Source organism: Gracilinanus agilis, chromosome 1 (genome assembly GCF_016433145.1).
Source record: "Gracilinanus agilis isolate LMUSP501 chromosome 1, AgileGrace, whole genome shotgun sequence".
In the NCBI taxonomy this organism is placed as follows: Eukaryota; Metazoa; Chordata; class Mammalia; order Didelphimorphia; family Didelphidae; genus Gracilinanus; species Gracilinanus agilis.
Genome location: NC_058130.1, coordinates 775181208 through 775203701, shown reverse-complemented (window position 1 = coordinate 775203701; position 22494 = coordinate 775181208). Strand labels below are relative to the sequence as shown.

General features: G+C 42.9%; 1 protein-coding gene across 1 annotated transcript in view; it reads left to right on the top strand.

Moving 5' to 3' along the window:
- CHEK2 (checkpoint kinase 2) overlaps window positions 1-12923 on the top strand; it is a 34824-nt gene extending 21901 nt beyond the window's left edge. Inside the window, exons 9-15 of the mRNA XM_044685477.1 lie at window positions 2088-2187; window positions 4847-4933; window positions 5861-6024; window positions 6251-6366; window positions 7794-7879; window positions 11372-11452; window positions 12688-12923. Of these exons, the coding sequence (XP_044541412.1) occupies window positions 2088-2187; window positions 4847-4933; window positions 5861-6024; window positions 6251-6366; window positions 7794-7879; window positions 11372-11452; window positions 12688-12813 (760 nt within the window). The 3' untranslated portion in view covers window positions 12814-12923. The remainder of the gene's footprint in view (window positions 1-2087; window positions 2188-4846; window positions 4934-5860; window positions 6025-6250; window positions 6367-7793; window positions 7880-11371; window positions 11453-12687) is intronic.
- The last annotated feature ends 9571 nt before the right edge of the window (window positions 12924-22494 follow it).

Sequence of the window (22494 nt, the reverse complement as noted above, 5' to 3'; positions counted from 1 at the left end):
GCAGGCCCCCCCCCGGGGGGCCCGGGGGGGGGGTGGGGGTGGGGGTGAGCAGCTTGGCTATAAAACCAGACAACACCAGTGACTTCGGATGTTTACAACCTCTCCAGAGACTTTGTCTGCCTTTTTTTTTCTTTCTTTCTAAACCCTCACCTTCCGACTTGGAATCCATACTGTGTATTGGCTCCAAGGCAGAAGAATGGTAAGGGCTAGGCAATGGGGGCTCAGGGACTTGCCCAGGGTCACACAGCTAGGAAGTGTCTGAGGTCAAATTTGAACCCAGGACCTCCTGCCTCTGGGCCTGACTCTCCATCCTCTGAGCCTCCTAGCTGTTTTGGGAAGGAATATGAGATGGCACAAATAGAGGAATTCAGTGCTACCTCGCTCACCTATCTCATCCTAGTCTTCCCTGTTATAAGGGGATTAAGCTTACTAAGGTAATAAAGTGGTTGTAATAAGGGAATAGGCTAGAGGTAATAGGGAATTTAAGGCAGAGGTAAGGTTGTAATAGGGAATAAGGCAGGTAAGGGACTAAAGGTAGTGTGAATAGGAGATAAGGCAATGTGGATCCCTAAGGCAGTAAAGTGGATAAGGAAGGTACAATGGTAAAGGTAGTAAAATGAGGTGGTAGGAGAAGTAAGGGAATGACTGAGTTTAGGAAATATAAACATGGAGGTATAAGGAGTTGCAAGAGAGAGATTTTGGACAAACAGCTACAGCCTGGGAGACAAAGACTGGGACACAGGTCTGAGGCAGAGACCCTAAAGGGAAACAGACTGAGCCCTTCAGGTACGAAGGGCACTTCTACATACAAAGGTTGGGGCCAGCCAAGAATGGCTTGAGACTGACTAGAGGGCTTTCTAGTCAGTTTCTCAGGTTCACAAAGGAAGAGTCCAGAGGAAGTATTGAGATCTCACTTCCTCCAAAATGGACTCCTCCAATTCCCCTCAGGACCCAGAAACAATATTATTCCTTTCTCCCCTTCTTCCTCTCTTATCAATCAACTAATGAATTAGCCAAAGGTTTGATTAAGTGACAAACAGGGTTTATTGAGTTTTAGGGTTGATTGGAAGGGATGGAGGGATACAAGGTAACTAACAGCCACCTAGAGAAAGCTTCAATTCAGGTGGGGGAGGGAGACAGGAATGTGAAACTGAGAAAGGACCTGCCTAACTCAGCCCCGAGAGGTTTTTTGTAGCCTATAGGGTTAGGAAAGTTGGATACGATGATTTAAGAGATAATTTGTAACAAGGGTAGGCCCTATTTGACTACAGGGAAACTAAATCTACCAAGTTTGAAAGCTAACACCCAGATCCACCCTCCTTTCAAAACCCCAAGAAATTCAGGAAGGGAAAATGATAATTGGGAATAAGGGAGGTTAGGGAGATTCAAAGGAAATAGTTAAGCTAACAAATTTTAAGAGAAAAGCTGCAGAATATAGGCCAGGTTTCAGTCCAAAGAATAGAGCTCAGTTGACCCTTCTACTCTCATCGAGTTCCCAGGGTCAACTGTCTAACCTCAGGATTCTAAACCCCTTTCAACTATCAGACACTCTGCAGTAAGGCTTTGCAGGACTAATATGCACCCTTTTGCACTACACCCCCCAAACATTCTCTGTGACAGAAGTCGTAGTTCCTCGTGTTTTTCCTCATCGCTATTTTTTCCACATCTTGAAATGGCTGTGAATGTGGATGATTGCTTTCATCACCATTTTCAGAATGCCTTTGGACCGAGACTTAGAAGGGGTGAGTTCTAGTGGCCTCGAGCTAGTCGTGTGACCTTGTGGGGGGTTCACTTTTCTCCTCAGGGAAAGGAGGGGATTGGCTTAGTGCTAACATTCTGGGTTCCTCACTCATTTGTTTGAATAAGGGATGTCTAAAAGCGCAGTGGCTTTTATGTACTTTTAACATCTTTTCTGACATTTGGTTCTTCCAGCATTCAGTGGACTTTCTGGGCAGTGAGTACAACTGCTGAAGCTTGAACCTTTTCTGTTCTACTTGTATTTCCTCGAAGGAATTTGGCATCAGGAGTGGGAGAGGCCGAGGCTGAAGCCTTTTTCACTTAGGACATCCTCTGATTCTCTCTTTCAGGATGGAAGGAGGAGAATTGTTTGAGAGAGTCGTGGGGAATAAAAGACTGAACGAAGCCACCTGTAAGCTGTATTTTTATCAGATGCTCCTTGCTGTCAAGGTAGATGAGACCTGAGTTTTGGGGGAAAGCCTCACTATTCTGTTTCGCTCTTACATTTCCATGAGATGGATTAAGTTTGAATGAACAAAGGCCTTAAGAGATGCTCATTTTTTCTTTTCTTTTTTTTTTTAAATTAAAATTTTTATTTTAAAACCCATATCATCTGTCTTAGAGTTGATACTAAGCAGCAGTTCCAAAGTAGAAAAGCGGTAAGAGGTAGGCAGTGGGGGTTAAGTGATTTGCCCAGGGTCATACAGGTAGAAAGTATATCTGAGACAAGATTTGAACTCAGGACCTCCCATCTCCAGACTTGGCTCTATCCAGCCATCTGGTTGCCCTTTATTTCACTATATTTTGATGGACAGAGACCCCGACCACTGCCAAAGGAGAAATAAAATAGAACAGACTGCCAGGACTTGGTCAAAACAGATGATCTCTTGGAACAGCTGTTTGTTGTCCTTGAATAAGAGACACCCGCAGTTTTGTCTAAATGGACTTTGATAATCAAAAGTCTTTGGTCACCTTCCCTTGTCTCCTGCCCTTGGACAGGAACGTTGTCTCCTGATCCTGAACCCCGCCTGTCGTGGGGCTCCCCCTTTTGCCCTCTGGCCGATTCCTCCCTTCCCTGCTAAGAAACGCTTGCTCTGTTCTAAGCCAGCACAGAATGCTCTAAGCAGCCCTAAAAAGTTATAGAGACCAAATCTGAAACTTGGCCGTTAGCAGCAAGCATCCTTCCTCAGCATGCCGGGAGCTTCTTGACTTGCCGTTGAGCCTCCTGTCTTTGTACAGCGCTGGCACCTGACCCGAATGGCAGCTCTGTTTCTCTCAGGGGGTTCAACTCCCTCTGGTAGAGACATTCCATGGCAGGTTCATAATTTGGCCACAGTTTTAGAACTTTCTTAAATCTCACAAAGAGAGAGAGCTCGGAGAGTAGAAAAGCTACTGGTTTGGGAATGAGAGGCCCAGAGTTTAAGTCCGGCCGTGTACTCCAGGGCTGAACTATATGATCACTTTAGACTCTTTTAGCCCTGATGCCTGGGGCAAAGAGAAATTTTTTTAACCTTTAACTTCCATCTTAGAATCAATACTGTGTGCTGCTTCCAAGGCAGAAGAGTGGTATGGGCTAGGCAATGGGGGTTAAGTGACTTGCCCAGGGTCACACAGCTAGGAAGTGTCAGGCCAGATTGGAACCCAGGACCTCCTGTCCCTAGGCCTGGCTTTCAATCCACTCAGCCCACCTAGCTGCCCCCAGGAATTTCTGCTCTTGGCATTACTTCTTTGAGGTTGGTTTTACCTTTAATGGCATCATGTTACATGAAGCAGATATCAAGCAAAGCTTTCTCTTTGAAATGAGTAAAAGAACTTTATGAGAACAGTTTGCCTTGTTTCTCTTCTTAGGAATCTTTTTCGTGGACCTAGCCTTGTTTTCTTCACTTTAATTCTTCCTACACTTGAAAGTCTTTTTTTTTATTAGGCACTAAATTGGGTGATTTGTTCATTTATTAATTGATTGACAGCATCCTGGGACCTACTTATTAGTAAAAGGAACATTTTCCCTCTCGGACTAACTTGGCGCTGGAGAGCAGTAAGCCGTCCCTTGTGTTGTTTTTTCCCCCTTTTAAACATTTTGTTCCATTGTTCCAAAGTCTTTTGGGAGCAGCCAATTGCCTCCCCAAATTTGGGGACTGGCATAAGAAGTACCTTTACTCTCCCTTCCCTGGGATTGATCCATGAGAGTCCCAACCGGGAGAGTCTGCCCTGTTCATTCCCGAGTGGGAGTTTTGGGTAAGGGAGCCGGGTTTCCTGGGAGATGGGTGGCCTGCACAATCAAAGAAAAGCAAAAAACCTGAATTTTGTCCCAGAACAAAGAGATACCTCAAAGACCGTATCCTTGTTAGAAAAGGGATTACCACAATCCCAATGTAGGCTCCCTTTGTCATGAGTTATTTTGCGCCTGTGCTGTGGGAATTAGGAAGTTTTGATTTTTGCTTTCTTTTAAAAGGACTTTTTTGGATTTTGTAAACCGTGGCATGTTATGTTTTCCTTTATTTAGGAAGGGAAAATGATTTTGTGAAATGGGAAATTGGTGGTTCTCTTTTAGGACCCTTGAAAAATTAGATAAATTAGCATGAAATAATTTCAGTGTGCTGCTTTTTGAGGCAATCTCTTTTTTTTTTTTTAACCCTTAACTTCTGTGTTAGAATTAAAAGTATAGGTTCCAAGGCAGAAGAGTGGTAAGGGCTAGGCAATTAAGGTTAAGTGACTTGCTCAGGGTCACACAGCTAGGAAGTGTCTGAGGCCAGATTTGAATCTAGGACCTCTTGCCTCTAAGCCTGGTGCTCTATCCACTAGGCTACCTATCTGTCCCTTTGAGACAGTCTTATAAATATATACATATATTTAAAAGAAATCAATATTGTTTATTGGATCTAAGGCAGAAGAGTGGTAGTTGAGGAGGGTTAAGTGATTCGCTCACGGTCACAAAGCTAGTAAGTGTCTGAGGCCAGATTTGTAAATAGAATTTTAAAAGTAAATTCATCTCTGGCAAACATGTATATTTTTAGGCCTCTGTTCTGAACAATGTACCTTGAAATAATATTTGATTGTTTTGAAAGATTAACTGTAATCTCCTAAATGCCATTTGTTTCTGTCTCTGTAGTACCTTCATGAAAATGGTATCATACATCGGGATTTAAAGCCAGAGAATGTGCTTCTGTCCTCTCAGCAAGAAGACTGTCTAATAAAGGTCAGGAATCTTATTTTCTCTTTTCCAGTGAATTCTGGAGAGTTCATCAGAAACCTTCTTTAAATTGTTCTTTATCAGAACTGAAATGTTGAACCATCTTGGAATAGGAACTTACTTGATCCTTGGATTTTTTTTTTTTTTTTTTTTTAGCCCTTACCTTCTGTCTTAGAATTAATACTGTGTGTTGGTTCCAAGACAAAAGAGCAGTAAGGGCTAGGCAATGGGGGTCAATTGACTTGCCCAGGGTCACCCAGCTAGGAAGTGGGAAATTTTTTTTTGTAAATGAGAAGACAGCGTTCCTGGTGGTTTGCTTTTGCCCTGTCTCCTTCGTCTCTTTCCCCCACTCTTTCCAAGAAGCCACATAGCTTGGTCAGATAAGGAGCTGGCATTGGTTTCATCTCACTGCTCAACCTGTCCAGGCTGAGTGACCATGGGCAAGGCATCTTACTTCTGAGTATCCCTGTGCCTCTCAGAGACTGCTGTTGTTGGGGAAATTCCTCCTGAGGGTTCCTGACATGCAGATGACATGGCATAGCTGGTCATATCAACCTGATAAAGGCTAAATGAATGCTAATTTTTACTAGTATTAAAATATTAAGCAATTAAATTATAACTTTCATGGATTTAGGGCAATTGGTTTAAGTTAGGGCCAAGTGAGGTGGCTCAATAGATAGAGAGTCCGGCCTGGAGTCAGGATCAAATCTGACCTCAGATACTTTCTAACCATGTGACCCTGGGCAAGTCACTTAATCCTTACTTAACCTCGCCCTTACTACCCTTCTGACTTAAGAGTTGTACCTAAGTCAGAAATAAGGGCTTAAGAGCAAAGTTTCTACCATGTAAATGGAATCAGTTGGCCCATTTTGTGTGGCCAGCCGATTTTGTAGTGTACCTTATTGAATTAGCCCCTCTTGCCCTGAATTTTAGATTACTGATTTTGGGCAGTCAAAGATTCTCGGGGAATCTTCGCTCATGAGAACCTTATGCGGCACGCCCACCTACTTGGCTCCAGAGGTCGTCCTTTCCATGGGATCTGCCGGGTATACCCGAGCCGTTGATTGCTGGAGTTTAGGCGTTATTCTCTTTGTTTGGTAAGATAACCTCCCGGGCCTTGGGATTTAGGTTAGGTGCATGTATTTATTTCATTCACAATCCATTTTTTAACACTGTCTAAAATAGGGTTTAACATTCCTTTAAATATTAAATTTGATACTCTAAAAAAATAGCACTTTGAGTTTTGATGATACAGAGAAACTGCATGTCATCGTCTGATTCTGAAAACATGACAGTTCTTTTCTCCTTTCCGTATCCACCAAGCCTCAGTGGATATCCACCTTTCTCGGAGCATAAGACTCAGGTCCCTTTGAAGGATCAGATCATCAGTGGGAAATACAAACTCATTCCAGAAGTCTGGAAAGCTGTCTCGGATTCGGGTAGGGATGGCCACGCTGAGGGGGCGAAACGTGTGGGGCTAACCAGAAGAGACGGGAGGTCGCCGTCTCCTGGCTTTGAACCTTTTGGTTCCTTGTCATTCTGTGGAAGCGGCTGCCACGTTATCAACAAAGTTCATATTTTAGGTGGTTTGCAGATTTTTGTTTGAATGAGCTGGCTACGAATTACAACATAAGGATGTACGATATACACTGCAAGGATTATAAGAAGTAAGAGGAGAGAGAAACTTGACTTCGTATTATCTTTTAAACTCTTATCTAATGAGGTAGAGCAGAAGAGCAGTAAGGGCTAGGCAAGGGGGTTAAGTGACCTGCCCACTGTCATAGAGATAGGAACTGTCTGGGGTCACGTTTGAACCCAGGGCTTCCCATCTCTAGATCTGCTTCTCTAACCACTGAGCAACCTACCTCTCCCCACTTTAATCTGTTTTGAAGAATGTGCCAAGAGGAGAAGAGTAGGAAAGTTGAATTGATTATAAGGGAGTATGACATGAGTTAAACCATTTCTGTACTTAAATAGGATATTGAGAGAGTCCAGAGGTCTCCCTGGGTTCCAGGCCTTCTTTAGCCATTAATGATCAGTGTGGCCTTGGGAAAATCCACTTATCCTCCCTGGGGTTCACTTTGCTCATCTGTAAAATAAGTTGGGGTTAGATTAGATCAGGAGCCCTGAGCCTGGGGTCTGTGGACAAATTTCAAGAGGCCCGTGAATTCGTGTAGGAAAAAAGTTATATCTTCATTTTTGCTAATATCTACCTGAAATGTACCATTTCCTTCCATTAGAAATTTGAATAAACAAGGCAAAAAAATCCACCATGATTCTGAGAAGGAGTCCATAGGCTTCCCCAGAATGCCAAAGGGGTCTGACACTGGAAAAAGCTCAAAACCCCTAGATGAGATTTATTCTAAGGCTCCTTTTACTATTAAAGCACTGTGATTATGTACTCAGGCCATAGGAGCATGACTTGAAGAAAGTGCCCATGTGCCGGTGTTTAGCATTAGTGGGAACAAGAGTGGGTAGCCTTGCTCTGGTTGGCCTGAGGCCAGGATCAGGAGCAAAGAGAGAGATTTCGGCTTGATTCCCTAAGCGAGATGGGCTTTCCTCTCTTCTGGAGATCTTAAGAGGAAAGACTCCAGGGCCCCTTTGGATTGGGGGCTGGGTTTAGAAGGGCTTCCTCTTTAGGCAGAGGTTAGACCAAATGGGGACTGCCGTCTCTTCTATCTTGGGGATTCTATAACCTGTCACTAATAATGACCAGACCATTTAACATTCTGTCTGATGGATGGATGGATGGATGGATGGGTAGATGGGTGAGTGGATGGGTGGATGGATGGGTAGATGGGTGGGTGGATGGGTGGATGGATGGATGGATGGATGGGTGGGTAATCTGCTGTATCATTTGCTTTAGCTTTGGACCTCGTTAAGAAGTTGTTGGTAGTGGATCCAAAGAAACGTTATACGACAGAAGAAGCCTTGGCCCATCCGTGGCTTCAGGTAGGTATTAAGGTGGTCCTACAACAAAATGCCTGTCACATTTTTCCTGTCGAAATTATTGACATTATCTGGATTCTCAGTGGTGGTGCCAGTTGTGTTCAAATAAACCCATTCGTTGGTATCTTTGCCAAGAAAATCCCAAATGGGGTCACAACGTGTAGGAAAGTCCAGGGGGACTTTCTGGAGGAAATGGGCTGTTTTTGATAAATATTTATTGGTTATTTCTTTGCTATCACTTTTTTTCTTGCCACTGGACTTCTGCAACTCTGGAAGAGAGAGAGAGATAGCTTTGTGCAACTCTGGGTTATTTAAATCCCATTCACGAGCAAGTCAAAACATCATCCTGTGATGTCATGGGCCCTCTTCCAAATGAAGGACGAACAACAACAATTGAGTGTGTGTGATGTGTGCTAGGCCCACTGTAGGGAAATGGGTGAGACATAGATTTACCGAGAGGGGATGATTTGGTCTATTCAGATGGAAATAGTCAGGGTAGGCACCAGGTGAAACGATTCACCTGTTTATGGGCCTAGAGACTACAGATGATTCTAGGAGAAATCTGTAGGATACAGTGGGAGGGATAATTATCATGGGCCTTTCCTTTTTTTTTTTTTCTTCCCCCTTCTCACTGGTTGTACCACTTCTTGGGCTATATACGTAATAGATTCTAAATGTTATTGATGGTGGTGCCAGGATGTGGGGAGGAAGAAATGAAATTGAAATCAGGTGGTATTTCTACCACTGAGCAGACATAAGTTTTTGGTAATAGGAAATTGGAAATAAATCGAGTTTGGGGACTAGTTTTGGATTTCATAATTTCCTGTCTTCCATTAATATTGGCGATTGAGAGTTGGCTGTATTTGAAACTAGCTTCAGCAGAAATTGGGAAATGATTGAATCTGGGAATAGAGGCTAGGGATGGGACCTGTGACTTCATTGGTATAGAGCAAGGGTCGGCAACCTTTTTGGCCGTGAGAGCCATAAACGCCACATTTTTTAAAATGTAATTTCGTGAGAGCCGTACAGTGCTCACAGTGCGCTCCTGTAACAGCGCCTGAAAAAAACAGCTCCTGCAGAAAGAGCCATATGTTGCCGACCCCTGGTATAGAGAATTCCCCAGTGAGGAAATTCCCTCTTTCAGTGCAGGTTGGTACATTCTGTGTAGAGCAGTAATTTCCAAAGTGGGCACCACTGCCCCCTGGTGGTGCTGCAGCAATCCAGTGGAGCGGTGATGGCCACAGGGGCATTTAGCTTTCCTATTAATTGCTATTAGAATTTTAAAAAAAATTAATTTCCAGGGGGCTAAGTAATATTTTTTCTGGAAAGGGGGCGACAGGCCAAAGAAGTTTGGGAACCACTGGTGTAGAGTAAGCTAGAACCCTGGGGGCTTAAGTAACTCACCTGGGACCATACAGCCAGGCTATATCAGAGGGGAAACTTCACCTCCAGAATCTTTAACTCCCAAGTCAGCTAAGCCATATTGCTATGCTGAATATGAAGGAAAGAATGTAGAAATAAATAAATCCATTAGTTGTTTCACCTTAAATGCTATAGTTCAGACTTGATTCATCAGGCATGATGGTCTTCTTTATTATAAAATTGATAAAACACTAGAGAATGGAGGCTACCAAGGAAGGTTGCCTAGCTTTTATTTTTGTAGACTTTTGGTGGTTCAGTTGTTTCAGTCATATCCGGCTCTTGGTGACCCCTTTTGGGGTTTTCTTGGCAGAGATACTGGAGTGGTTTACCATTTCCTTCTCCATCTCATTTGACAGATGAGGAAACTGAGGCCAACCAAGCTAAGTGACTTGCCCAAGGTCACACAGCTAGGAATTGTCTGAGGCTGGATTTGAACTTGGGAAGATGAGTGAGCACTCAATCCATTTCACCATCTAGCTATCCCTGGAGGCTTTTCTGAAAGGAATGAATAGTTATATCTCTAGGATGGTTGGCTTAATTACCTTTCTAAAGAGTTGGAAGAGTTGAGTTCCTCATCATTCTCAGTGGATCTTTCAAGTCTCATAATTAGAATATGATGGAAGCATTTCTGAAGTACTTAGTGTGTGCCCAGCTGATCCTAAGTGCTAAGGACACAAATAGAAAAGTCCATCCCTGCTCTCAGGGAGCTCACGCTCTACACAGCAGGCATGGAAGGAAGGCCTCCACTGCAAGTCAGAGGGAAAGGCCCCATGGTTTTGGGGGCAGTAGCAAAGCAGTTGGTGATGCCTCTTCTCGAATGTCATTTCCACCAATCAAGGACTGTCTGCTCTGGGTCTTTGGCAGCTATAGCTGCAGCCCCTGCAGGAGCAGGTCCAGACTGCATCTCTCCAAGGTCACTTCCTGGGAGGCATAGAAGCTCCCTGGGATGATGGCTGAGGACATTGGGCTAAAGGCATGGCTTTGCCCAAGGCTCTTGGGTTCAGGGTCCTGGCCTGTTCCCATGACGTTCTGAGGGAAGATGGTGGTCACAGCTGGGGTAGGACTTAATGCTGCCTCCTGACTCTCCCTTGGGCGTCCCACTGCTTCCTCTCTGCTGGCTTCCCTGGCCTGTGGGCGCCAGTCAGTTGGTGGCTGTTTCTTCCCCAGATGATGGCCATGAGGACAGAGCTGGGAGGAGTACGGGTAGTCTGGGAGAGGCTGCCTCCTGGAGTTCTTGTGTCCATCACCTTCTTGGTGACAGTTGGTCAGCAGCTGCTGGTGGTGATAAGTTGAGCCCCTTCTCCAGAATGATTTTTCCCCTCAATATTAGCTGTGGAATCTGGGCTGGAAGCACGACTGGTGGTTTCAGAGTCACTGTTAGGCTCTTGGGCTCATGGGAATGGGCCTCTCTTCCCAGGTGGTCTGGGAGGAAACTACCCTTTCCAAATTTTTCTGTGAAAATCAGGGAATAAACTTAACTATGTGACTCAGAGAGAGAGAGAGAGAGAGAGAGAGAGAGAGAGAATGAGAATATAGATAGGTATGTTGGAATTATTTAATGCTTGACTAGTTTTTGAGGTTAGGGAATATTCTCCTTGGATCTCTAGAGATTTTCCATGAAGGCAAAATCCTTATCTCTTGGCTACCCATTTTTCCTCTTACAGAGAAACACAGGGCATGTCTCTACACCTGCCCGCTGGCTTAGTTAGGATTAAGCTTCAGGAAGGGGTTGTAAATTGTAAGAGATGTACCTTCTTTCTCTGTGTGCCCGTTTTTTTTTTTTTTTAATTTAATTTAAATTTTTTTTAAACCCTTAACTTCTGTGTATTGACTCATAGGTGGAAGAGTGGTAAGGGTGGGCAATTGGGGGTCAAGTGACTTGCCCAGGGTCACACAGCTGGGAAGTGTCTGAGGCCGGATTTGAACCCAGGACCTCCCATCTCTAGGTCTGACTCTCAATCCACTGAGCTACCCAGCTGCCCCTTCTGTGTGCCCGTTTTAAGGCATACAGTCCTATCACTGGATCTTTTCCTCCCACAAAGGTCATACTTTTCTTTTTTTAACTCCTCATAGGATGAAGATATGAAAAGTAAATTCCATGCCCTGTTGATGGAAGAAACGAAGTCACCGAATCTTCCCCCACTCCCAGCCCAGGTATAGTATTTCGTTAAAGCAATGACCGAGTTTGAGGAGCTAGCTAGTGGTGTCTTGAATCTTCACACCATGGTCTATTTAGTGGCTTAAAAAAACACTTTTAAAATCAGCATCAAGAGAACTTTTTTCAAGGTAGACATCATATTTCTTTCCAGACTTTACACTTCACACATTACCCACCAATAGTCAGCATCAACCACTCTGGAAGGCATTAAAGCCGGGCCCGAGGGAGATCCAGAGATAAAGAAGATGACTCCTTGACCTCAAAGAATTTAGAATCTAATAGAGGAAATTAATAGAGGTTACAAGACAGCAGAGAATCAAAACTAGGACTTGTGGAGGGAGTGTTCATGAGAATTCCAGGAAAGGAATTTATTGATGGCCCTTTGAAAGTCACGTCCAAAATGTGAAAGGCCGGATCCATTTCTAAGGCCTAACCCTGGGCATCCCTCATTGGAGGGCTTCGAATGAGGGCTTTGGGAACCATTAGAATGCTGTTGGGTTTTCCAGTCGTTGAGTCATTGTCAGCCAAATGTTGCCTGTAAAGTGCTTTCACAAGAATTTTTAAGAACAACAGACAGCTCTTTGGGCCAGTGTGGGGAAGGGCAAAGGCCTCCCAAGTCTACGTTAGATGCCCTTTGGTAGTGCTGCCCTTCAGGGTTCTTCTGTAAAGGAAGAGGGGTGGCCTCCAAGCCTCCGAGCCCCCAGTCTCTTCCTTTTACCAAAGAGAAAGGGGAGTTCATCTCCCTTGTTTTACAGGCGGGGGAGCTGAGGGTCAGGGATGTTAACTGACTTGTTCAGTTATACAGATAGAAATTGTGTTTGTTTGTTTGTTTGTTTGTTTTTTTATTAAAAAAACAACACCCTCACCTTCCATCTCAGAAACAATATTACATATTAGTTCCAAGACAGAAGAGCAGCAAAGGTTGGCAGTGGGGGTTAAGTGACTTGCTCAGGGTCACCTAGCTAGGAAGTATCTGAGACTGGATTAGACCCCAAGCCTTCCTGCACCTAGGCCTGGCTCTCTGTCCTCGGAGGCACTTCACTGCCCCGCAGATGGTCATTTTTGGAAGTGAAATTTGAAGTCGGGTCCTCTGATCCTAGAGATAGTGCTTTCCCCACAGGATCCCAGTTGTAACATGCCTTTGGATCTGTCAGATAAAATGTCAAACTTGCTTTCAAATGCTTAAGACAAACTTCTTAGCTAAAAGTTTTAAAAGCATTTTTTTTTCCAGGTCCCCACAAGCAGAAAGCGTCCCCATGAAGGGGAAGAAGAGGACGAAGCTGGCTCTTCGAGGCATTGCCTAGCCTCTACCTCCCTGCAGACAACACTATTACAGGAAAAAAGGGAAAGGAAGTGACTTTCATAACTTGCCTTTTTGTTAGGCATTTGAGGATAATTTCTATTTTTTATAAAAAAGTGATTCTTTTTTTAAAGGAAAAATGGTTTAACACAATCATTGATGTACAAATAAAAAATTAGTTTAATCATGAGTTGGTGTGATCAAAAATAGGTGTTGGGGGATGAGGGGGCAGCTGGGTGGTTCAGTGGATGGAGAGCCAGGCCTAGAGATGGGAGGTCCCAGGTTCAAATGTGACCTCAGGCATTTCCTAGCTGTGTGACCCTGGGCAAGTCACTTGACCCCCATTGCCCATCCTTTACCACTCTTCTGCCTTGGAACCAATACATAGTATTGATTCTAAGATGGAAGGTCAGGGCTATTAAAAAAAAATAGGTATTAGGTATAATCTGTGCATCTAAAGCTTGGGTGGGGTGGGGGTGGGGAAGCCTTGGTTGCCCTCTAGACCAAATTCCCTATTTTATAGGTGAGCATGTAACCCAACAGGAGTAGAATTGGGGAAGGGAACAGATTGGGGAGACCAAGGGCTTTGGTTGAAATCTACTTTTTCTTACTGTCTATCTCCTTGGAAAAATAACTTGACTTTAGTCCTTTAGTCTCAAGTTTTTTTTTATATAAAATTGACCATGATAGTCTCTGAGATCCTCTCCAGCTCTCGATCCTAAAATCACTTCTGTTCCCCAACTCCCTTTGTATAAATAATTGCACTTTACTATTACAAAGTAATTGTATATAGTACTTGGGTGGGGAAGAGCTTTGTGTATATTCTCATTTGAATGTAGCAGCAGCTCTGGGGGCTAAATATTCCAAGTATCATCTGCATTTTACAGAAGATAATTCAGGAGAGGTTGTGACCCATGACACTGCAGGGCTCAGACCCAATTCAGTGCTCTTCCTTCTACACTTGGCAAAAGCCATTTCTCCTCTTCAGAATCAAGGGAAAGAGTAGGGTGCTTCTTGAATGCATTTGTGAGCCTCATGGAAGAAGTTTCCTTCAGCCATCCATGCCCATTGCTTGTGAGTGGCTGTTCTCCTAAGAGTTCACCGAAGGGGTCTACCTAATAGGATGGAGGTTGACGTTTTCCCTGTGTCATCAGGGTACTCCTAGAGTCCCGGTCATCTACCATTATTCCTCGTTCTTCCTGCACAACCAGTTCATCTTTGGTTCTCAAAGAGTTCCTTGATAACCTCCATGACTTCCATGACTTCCGTTCTTCTTTGGAGTTCCAGGATGATTCTAGAATGTAGACTACTCCCTCCTCTGCTCTCCATTGCCCTTTGTGGGAGAATCTTTTTCATTTCTTCATAGATTGTTGGATTCCAAACCATCCAGCCACGCCCGTGAAATATTGGGGTTGAAAGGATGGGCCTTTGTCTTCATGGGGCCAGCAAAAGAGTTGACCAATTTCCTGACAGCAATCCAGCCGGATCTTCTTTTCAGCTCTGGGTCCATTTCATTGTCCACTTGGACCATGTGTCTCAGGTTATGTGTAAGATGTGTGCATACATCTGAAGTGGTTGTCCAAATGCATATGGAAATCGGCATAAAACCTCTGGGTCTCCTTGTATGGATGGGCATGACCGTGTCCTTTGAGTGATTCCAGTTGTCTTCCAGGATGCTCTTCCATGTGTGTGGTTTGATGGGATCAGCCTACTGTCATTTGCAAACAGGAGCTTCTCCAAACACCTTTTCAACCAAGTTTCTGCCCTTGATCCCCCCCTCCATGACTATGGTGAATGGCTTTGGCAAGCCTGTTTGTCTCGCTGTTTCACGTCTCCCTTGGTGGTCACTGAATGAGGTGATTTCTGTTGTTTTATCTTCCAAGGAACTGTGAAGGAGCAAAACTTAAGGATTAAAGACATTGTTGTGAATGAGTCATAATCAGTGTTCTGTTCTACCAAGTTAAATATGACTTCATAATTAACAAATGAGTCCAGTGAGATCTTTTTTCTCTGCATATTCCAGGTAATTGGGATGTGGTCCATTGTTGAATAGCACAGGAGAAAATCTGCTTCTGTTCCCCGCAGTGAGGATGCCCTCCATTAGTATAGAGATGACTTCATGATATGAATTACTTAAGCCCCATTTCTTACTATTCCATTTCAACTTCACACTGAGATCATCTGTTTTGTTTTGTTTTTTAACCCTTACTTCCCTCTTAAAGTCAATACTGCATATTGGTTCCAAGGCAGAAGAGCAGTAGGCAGTAGGAGGTTAAGAGATTTGCCCTGGGTCACAAAGGTGAAAGTGTCTGAAGTCAGATTTGAACCCAAGACGTCCCATCTCCAGGTCTGGCTCTCAATCTGCTGAGCCACCTAGCTGTCCCCTTCCTTATGACTTCTAACATTGCTCTTCATTTCATGATCTTTCCCTCCACCATTTAGCTCTTCTAGAGACTGGCTACATTGTCTTCCTTTCTTCATGTAGACTCCTTGGTGAAGAAGTTCAACTCTTCTCCTCAGTGATTCCCCTCCTCTCTTCTATTGCTAATCATGCCTTGCCAAGTCCAAACCTAGTATCACTCTGACCATGTTTGCCTTTGTTCTTATTCATTCAGCAGTATAGATCTGGAGAATGTCATGATAGCCTACTGTCTGCATCAACTACAAGTTTATGGTATTTATCATCTCACCTGGGCCATCACTGGAGTGAGACGATCCTTTTATCCTGCTGGAATTATCATTGTCCCATTCACTACAGTGGTTATTCCAAATCTTTTCCTCCCTCCTTCAGACTCTCTAATATGCTGAAAATCTTGTTTCAAAATTCACTGAAAAAGTTGAGATTGTTTACTGAGCTCCTTCCCTCCTCATTTCACATCACCTCCATGTCTTCTCCAAGAGGTAGTCCTTTTTTCCAAGGCAAATCCCTCTCCAGGTACTGTCCACCCCGATTCCATTCCATCTTCTGTAGTAAATGTCACAGCTTTTCTGCCACCCTTCCTCTTCCACTCATCTTCTGTCTTCTGCCTCTTGTCTGCTTCCCTGCTGCCCCTAGACATGACCATGTCTCCTCCGTCCCTAATAATGTTGCATTTGATCAGGCTCACCAGTCCTTTATCTCTCCTCTGTCATCCCCTAGTTGTCATTCTTTTAGTGCTTTTGTGGCTAACCTTAAAAAGGAGACTTCAATTGATGCTTCCACCTCTTCTCCTTTGCTTCTAAACCCTCAGTGATCTGACTTTAAACCTCATCACTCAACTGAAACCTCTCTCCAAAATTACCAAGAATCTCTCTCTTTTTTTTAACCTTTCCCTTCTGTCTTAGAATCAGTACTAAATATTGGTTGAAGGGCAGTAAGGGCTAGGCAATGGGGGTTAAGTGACTTCTCCTGGATCACATAACTAGGAAGTGTCAGACAAGATTTGAACCCAGGATCTTATATATTTAGGCTTGGAGTTCTATCCACTGAGCAATCTAGCTGCCCTTCTCTTCCTCTCTTTCCAGTCTTCTTACATTTATTCCCCGCCATGTATTTTACTATCCAGGGATACTGACCCCATGGAATTCCTGTTCCTCTTTACTTTCCTTTTCATTGGCTTTCTGTCATGCCTGGAGTGTTCTCCTTGTATCCACCTCCCAGACATTCCCATTTTCTTTTAATATTCAGCTGCAAATCCCACCTTCTGCAAGAGACTTCTGGGTCCCTAACACTGCTGGTGCCTTCCTCTTTCCAGTTCCCATGTACATGATATATTTATAGTTATTGACTTGCTGTGTGCATGAGAGCAGGGGCTACCTGGTAGTTTCACCTTTTTATTTCCAGGAGTAAAGGTTAAAATTAATAGTTGGATGATGATTATATGAAATTATGTGGTCGCCAGTATTATATCTTGAGCCATAAATTTATTTACAAATATTTATAAATAGAGAGAAAACAATAAAGAAGAGAAATGTTTTGCTCCAGGTCTGCTTAATCAGGCAGAGGTTAATTAGCTCTCAACCAGGAAGGCTGGTAGTGAGTAACCATGTGGCCTCCTCCAAGATGGAAGCTAGTCACTCCAGAAGCTAGGAAAGGGGTCAGCCTTTTACTCACCCAATGAAGTAATCCAAAAGTTAGAGTCCAAGTAGAAGCCAAGCTCTGAGCCTACAATCCAAGCTGCAGTCTCCAGCAAAGCTCCCTGGAAGACTATGACTATCTCCAGAAGACAATCTCTTCAGACCATCTTCTCGAAGACAATCTGCCCTAAAGGAGTTCGGGGCTTGCTTTTATGGTGACTTTTTGTCCCTTCCCCTCTTCACAGGGGCCAATCAGTTTCCAAATTGTTTAACACTGCCCGGGGGCAGTGTTTGAGGGATCTACTTCTCATCTTCTGAAGGTTAAATTCTCATCAAAAAAGATTCACAGATGGTAAAAAAAAAAAAAAAGATTCACAGATTCCTGGCTGATTGAATTTCTAAGGGTATGAATTCTCTAAGTACCTTGCTAGATTCTCACCTAGTACTAAGTAGGGTGTTTAATTTTTTTCTTGATTCAATTTAAAAGTAGACAAAGGAGAGTTAATCTTGTCTTTAGTGAGGTACTAAGTAGGGGTACTTTAGTTAGCTAAACTCAGGATAGACAATAAGAGTAAAGAATTGTCTTTCACACAGGGCAACTTAACACAGTACCCAGCACACACAAAGAACACTTTAATAAGTATTTGTTGAATAGGCATCTCAATCTGGAGATACTGATGCAGTCTCCATTACCTTTTCCAGCATGAATGATTTTTGAGGCTTTCTCCCCATGGTTTTGGCAGTTGGCCTAAATATTTGAAGAGATATCGGTGATAAAGTTTTATCACTGCCAGAAATAAAAGGAAAGACCCAGTTCTATTATGTGTGAGTAGCCCAAATCCATCCCAGGCTGGTTTCTTAAAGTCCAAAAGGTCACAGGTCAATATTTGGAGACCCAGTACTTGTAGGCAATAACATTAAAGCTGGGATACAGTGAGGCGATCACCTTATTTAAAAATTATCCATTTGCTGTAGTAAGATTTGGAGTCTTCAAAATGGAGATTAAATAGTACAGCAATAATAATTTATCTACAAATAAATCTTTAATTGCCTATTATTTTCAGGATGCTGCAAGGTGGAGGGTACAAACAAAAATAAGATCCTTCCTATCCTTAGAGAACTAACAATCTATTAAGGAAAGGTTTAGTAGTTTCTTTTAAATTTTTTTTATCAATAAACTTTAGTTCTTTTTTTTTTTTTTAAATTTTATTTTTAAACCCTTAACTTCTGTGTATTGGCTCCTAGGTGGAAGAGTGGTAAGGGTTAGGCAATGGGGGTTAAGTGACTTGCCCAGGGTCACACAGCTGGGAAGTGTCTGAGGCCGGATTTGAACCTAGGACCCCCTGTCTCTAGGCCTGACTCTCAATCCACTGAGCTACACAGCTGCCCCCCCTAAACTTTAGTTCTTGAAGGGCAGTTAGGAGGTTTAGTGGATAGAGAGCCAGACCCAGAGATGGGAGCTCCTGGGTTCAAATTTGACCTCAGATACTTCCTAGCGTTAACAGTATTGATTCTAAGACAGAAGGTAAAAAACCATTAGTACTCCAAGCACTTTGTTGGTCCCTTATGAGTAATAGGATCTCGCCTATAAATTCTAAAGAGAATTATCAGAATGTCTTATTTGGCTTTTTTTTTTTTTTTTTTTTTTTTAAATCTAGGGTTGGGTCTGGGGCAACTGGTTATGCTGAGGCAAGTGGGGTGATGGGAATAGCTTTGCTTTAGGAATCAGGAGACTGAAGTGACTTTGTTCACTTTAGGTTTTAAACTCTTATCTCCTGTCTTAGAAGGAATTCTAAGATAAAAGAGCAGCAAGGGCTAGGCAATTTAGAGTAAGTGACTTGCCCAGGGTCACAGAGCTAGAAAGTATCTGAGGCCAGATATGAACCTAAGTCCTCCCAAGTCCAAGCCTGGCACTGTGCTATCTAGCTGCTCCAACCTAGGTGACTAAACAATTTACTTCACTTTCTTCATTGTAAAATTAGGTGACTGGATTAGATGTCTTTAAGGTAACCCTAAAATCCTATAATTCTCTGTATGTCAGCTAGAAAAATGGTTTGGAACAACTAAAAAAAAACAAAACTTTACTATCTTAGTACCAATTCTTTTTGTTTTTAAACCTTACCTTCCATCTTGGAATCAATACTGTGTATTGGTTCCAAGGCAGAAGAGCAGTAAGGGCTAGGCCATGGGGGTTTAAGTGACTTGCGTAGGGGCACACAGCTTGAAGTCATATTTGAACCCAAGACCTCCCATGTCCAAGCCTGGCTCTCAATCCACTTTAGTATCAATTCTAACATAGAAGAGCAGTTAGGACTAGGCAATGGAAGTTAAATGATTTGCCCAGGGTCACACAGCTAAGAAGCATCTGAGGTCACATTCGAACCCAGGACCTTTTATCTCTAAACCTGGCTCTCAAAAAATTCAGTGAGTCTTCTTGGAGGCTGCTGCTCCCTAGAACAATTTTTATAAGCATAGAACTTGAATGACATACAAGTTAATACTATCTATCTTGTACTGTATTTTTATTTATTTTGTTAAACATTTCCCAGTTACATTTTAATCCAGTTCAGGCAGCACTAAGGAATTTTGTAGGCTGCTTGCAGCCCCCTGGTAGGCTTCAAGTTTGGCATCTCTGGATTAGATGATCGAAAATCATCTTGAACATTCTGTGACTATTTTTTTTTTTTTTAGATTTTTTTTTAAGCCCTTGTACTTCGGTGTATTGTCTCATAGGTAGAAGATTGGTAAGGGTGGGCAATGGGGGTCAAGTGACTTGCCCAGGGTCACACAGCTGGAAAGTGGCTGAGGCCGGGTTTGAACCTAGGACCTCCTGTCTCTAGGCCTGACTCTCACTCCACTGAGCTACCCAGCTGCCCCCCTGTGACTATTTTTTAATACCTAAAACATTTCTTTCATTATTAGTTAATAGTCAACTAACAATAAACTAACATTTATATAGTGTTTACTATGTGCAAAGTATAGAATGAAAGGGTAGGAGGAGATGATCTGTAAAGTTCCATCCAGAACTAAATCTTTTTAAAAAAAACCCTTACCTTCTGTCTTAGAATCCATACTAAGTATCAGTTCCAAGGCAGAAGAGTGGAAAGGACTAAGCAATCGGGGTTAAGTGACTTGCCCAGGGTCACATGGTTAATGTCCAGATCTAAATCTGTGACCCTGTGATCTAGATTTAGTCCTAGAAGAGACCTTATAGGTCAGCTATTTCAACCTATTAAGAAACTGAACGTTAGGAAGGTCCAAGAAATTGAGGTCTAGAGAGAAGTCTGTTTCAGTGAGAAAAACCCTAGATATGGAGTCGGGCTTTATTAGGTAGTACATGCCTGCTCTTGTTCATGTCTTCCTTTCCAGAGCTGTTTTCTTGTCCATAAAAGATGGACATAGCTTTGCTGGGCCTCAGTTTACCTCTCTGAAATATAAGGATGCTAAATTGGTTGATCTCTAAGCTCCCTTCCAATTCTAAAGCCTATTAATGATGACCTCTAAGGCCTTTTCTGACTCTAAAATGTTGATCTGTCAATGACTAACTCAAGATCCCACAGCAATTTGGAGTGTCAGAGCAAGGATCTGGAAACCCAGGTTTCCTCACTTCAAACTGTCATTGGATAACTCCAACACAAGACTTCTCAGAGGACTGTGTAACTCCTTCCCCAACTTGATGTCAATATTTGGGAAGGAGTCCAGTCTCCCTGTAAGAAAGTTGGTGAATTCATCTTTGAAGGTGAGGAAGGCATCACTGAGTAATGGAAAGAGGCCTATACATAGAACTGCTCTGAGTGGTGATGGATCTCCTTTAGAAGGCTCTGCAATATTTTGGAGCACAAGGAGATCAATACAATGTCAGCCAGTCAGTCAATAAAGATTTATTAAGTGCCTACTATGTGCCAGGCATTGTGCTAAGAGATGGATATATAAAAAGAGACAAAAAATCCCTGCCCTTTTGGAAACTGCCTAATCTGCTATAAAATTGCACACCCGTTTGGTCCTATAATACCACCACTGGGTCTGTATCCCAAAGAGATCATTAAGAAAAGGGAAAGGACCTCCTTGTTTATAAATATTTAGAGCTATTCTTATAGTGGCAAAGAAGTGGAAATTGAGGGGATGTCCATCAATTAGGGAATGGCTGAACAGGCTGTGATACATGTTGGTGATGGAATACTTTTGGGATATAAGAAATGGTAAACAGAGTGATTTCAGAAAAAGCCAGAGAGACCGATGTGAACTGATGCAGAGTGAAATAAGCAGAACCAGGAGAACATTGTACATAGTAACAGCAGCATTGTGGAATGATCAACTGTGAAAGACTTGGCTACTCTCAGCAATACATCGATCCAGGACAATTCTGAAGGACTTGGGACAAAGAATGCTCTCCCACCTCCATAGAAAGAACTGGCGGAGTCAGATTCAGGTTCTTTCACATTAGTTATTTATGGTTTTATTTTGGGGTTTGGGCTCTAAATGGCTATTCTCTTACAACGATGACCAAGATGAAAGTATGTTTTGTATGATGATAATACATGTATAACCCAGATTAAATTGCTTACCATTTCTGAGAGGGTAGAGGGAGATAATTTGAATCATACAATTTCAGAAATTATAAATTGAAAATTGTTTTTACATGTAATAGGGAAAATATCTTTGAATAAAAAAATCCCCCACAGAGCTCACATTCTAATGAGACAAGAAGCAAATACACACGCGCACACACACGCACACACAAAACACATTATGTATGTTTGATCACACATATACATTTATTGTATATACACAAACACACACACATAAGAATCATATATATTGTATATGTATATGTGTGTGTATGTGTTCAGACAAACTATAGACAGGATAAATAGGAAATAATTAAGAGAAAGACGGTGTTAGAATGAAAAGGGCCTGGGAAAGCCTTCCTGTAGAAGATGAGCTCTTAGTTGGAGCTTGAAGGAAGTTGGGCATTGGAGATGAGGGAGAGAAGTACTGTCTTGTTTGTGGAGCAGCCAGGGTGGCCAGTGACCCTGGATCGAAGAGTATGGTGTGTGTGTGTGTGTGTGTGTGTGTGTGTGTGTGTGTGTGTGTGTGTAAAGGTGGGGGAGGCAGACTGGGAAGGGCTTTGCAAGTAGCTGGAGGATCTCAGCATCTAAAGCAGGGGTTCTGAACTTTAGGAAACCCTGTTTTGCTAACTTTCTCAACATAATTGGTTTCCTTTGTATTTATTTCAGGCATTTAAACACAGTTCTGAGAAGGGTTTCACCACATTGCTGGAGAAGTCTATTTCACCAGAATGAATAGGTCTATAGCAGTGATTCCCAAAGTGGGCTCCACTGCCCCCTGGTGGGTGCTGCAGCGATCCAGGAGGGCGGTGATGGCCACAGGTGCATTTGGGGGCGGTGAATAACTGTAAGGGGGCGGTGATAGTATGTGACAGGGGGCGCTAAGTAATATTTTTTCTGGAAAGGGGGCAGTAGGCCAAAAAAGTTTGGGAACCCCTGGGCTATAGGGAATTCCTCTGATTTGTACTTTGTCAGGGATTTCCAACCTGATGGTGGCCAGCACCTTTGGCTAACTCATGCCTCCATGTTTTATGTCTCACTTGATTACTGAGAGTCAGAATGGATTTGGTATATGCATGAGAACTCCTTGGGAGAGGGTGAAGGGACTTGAAGC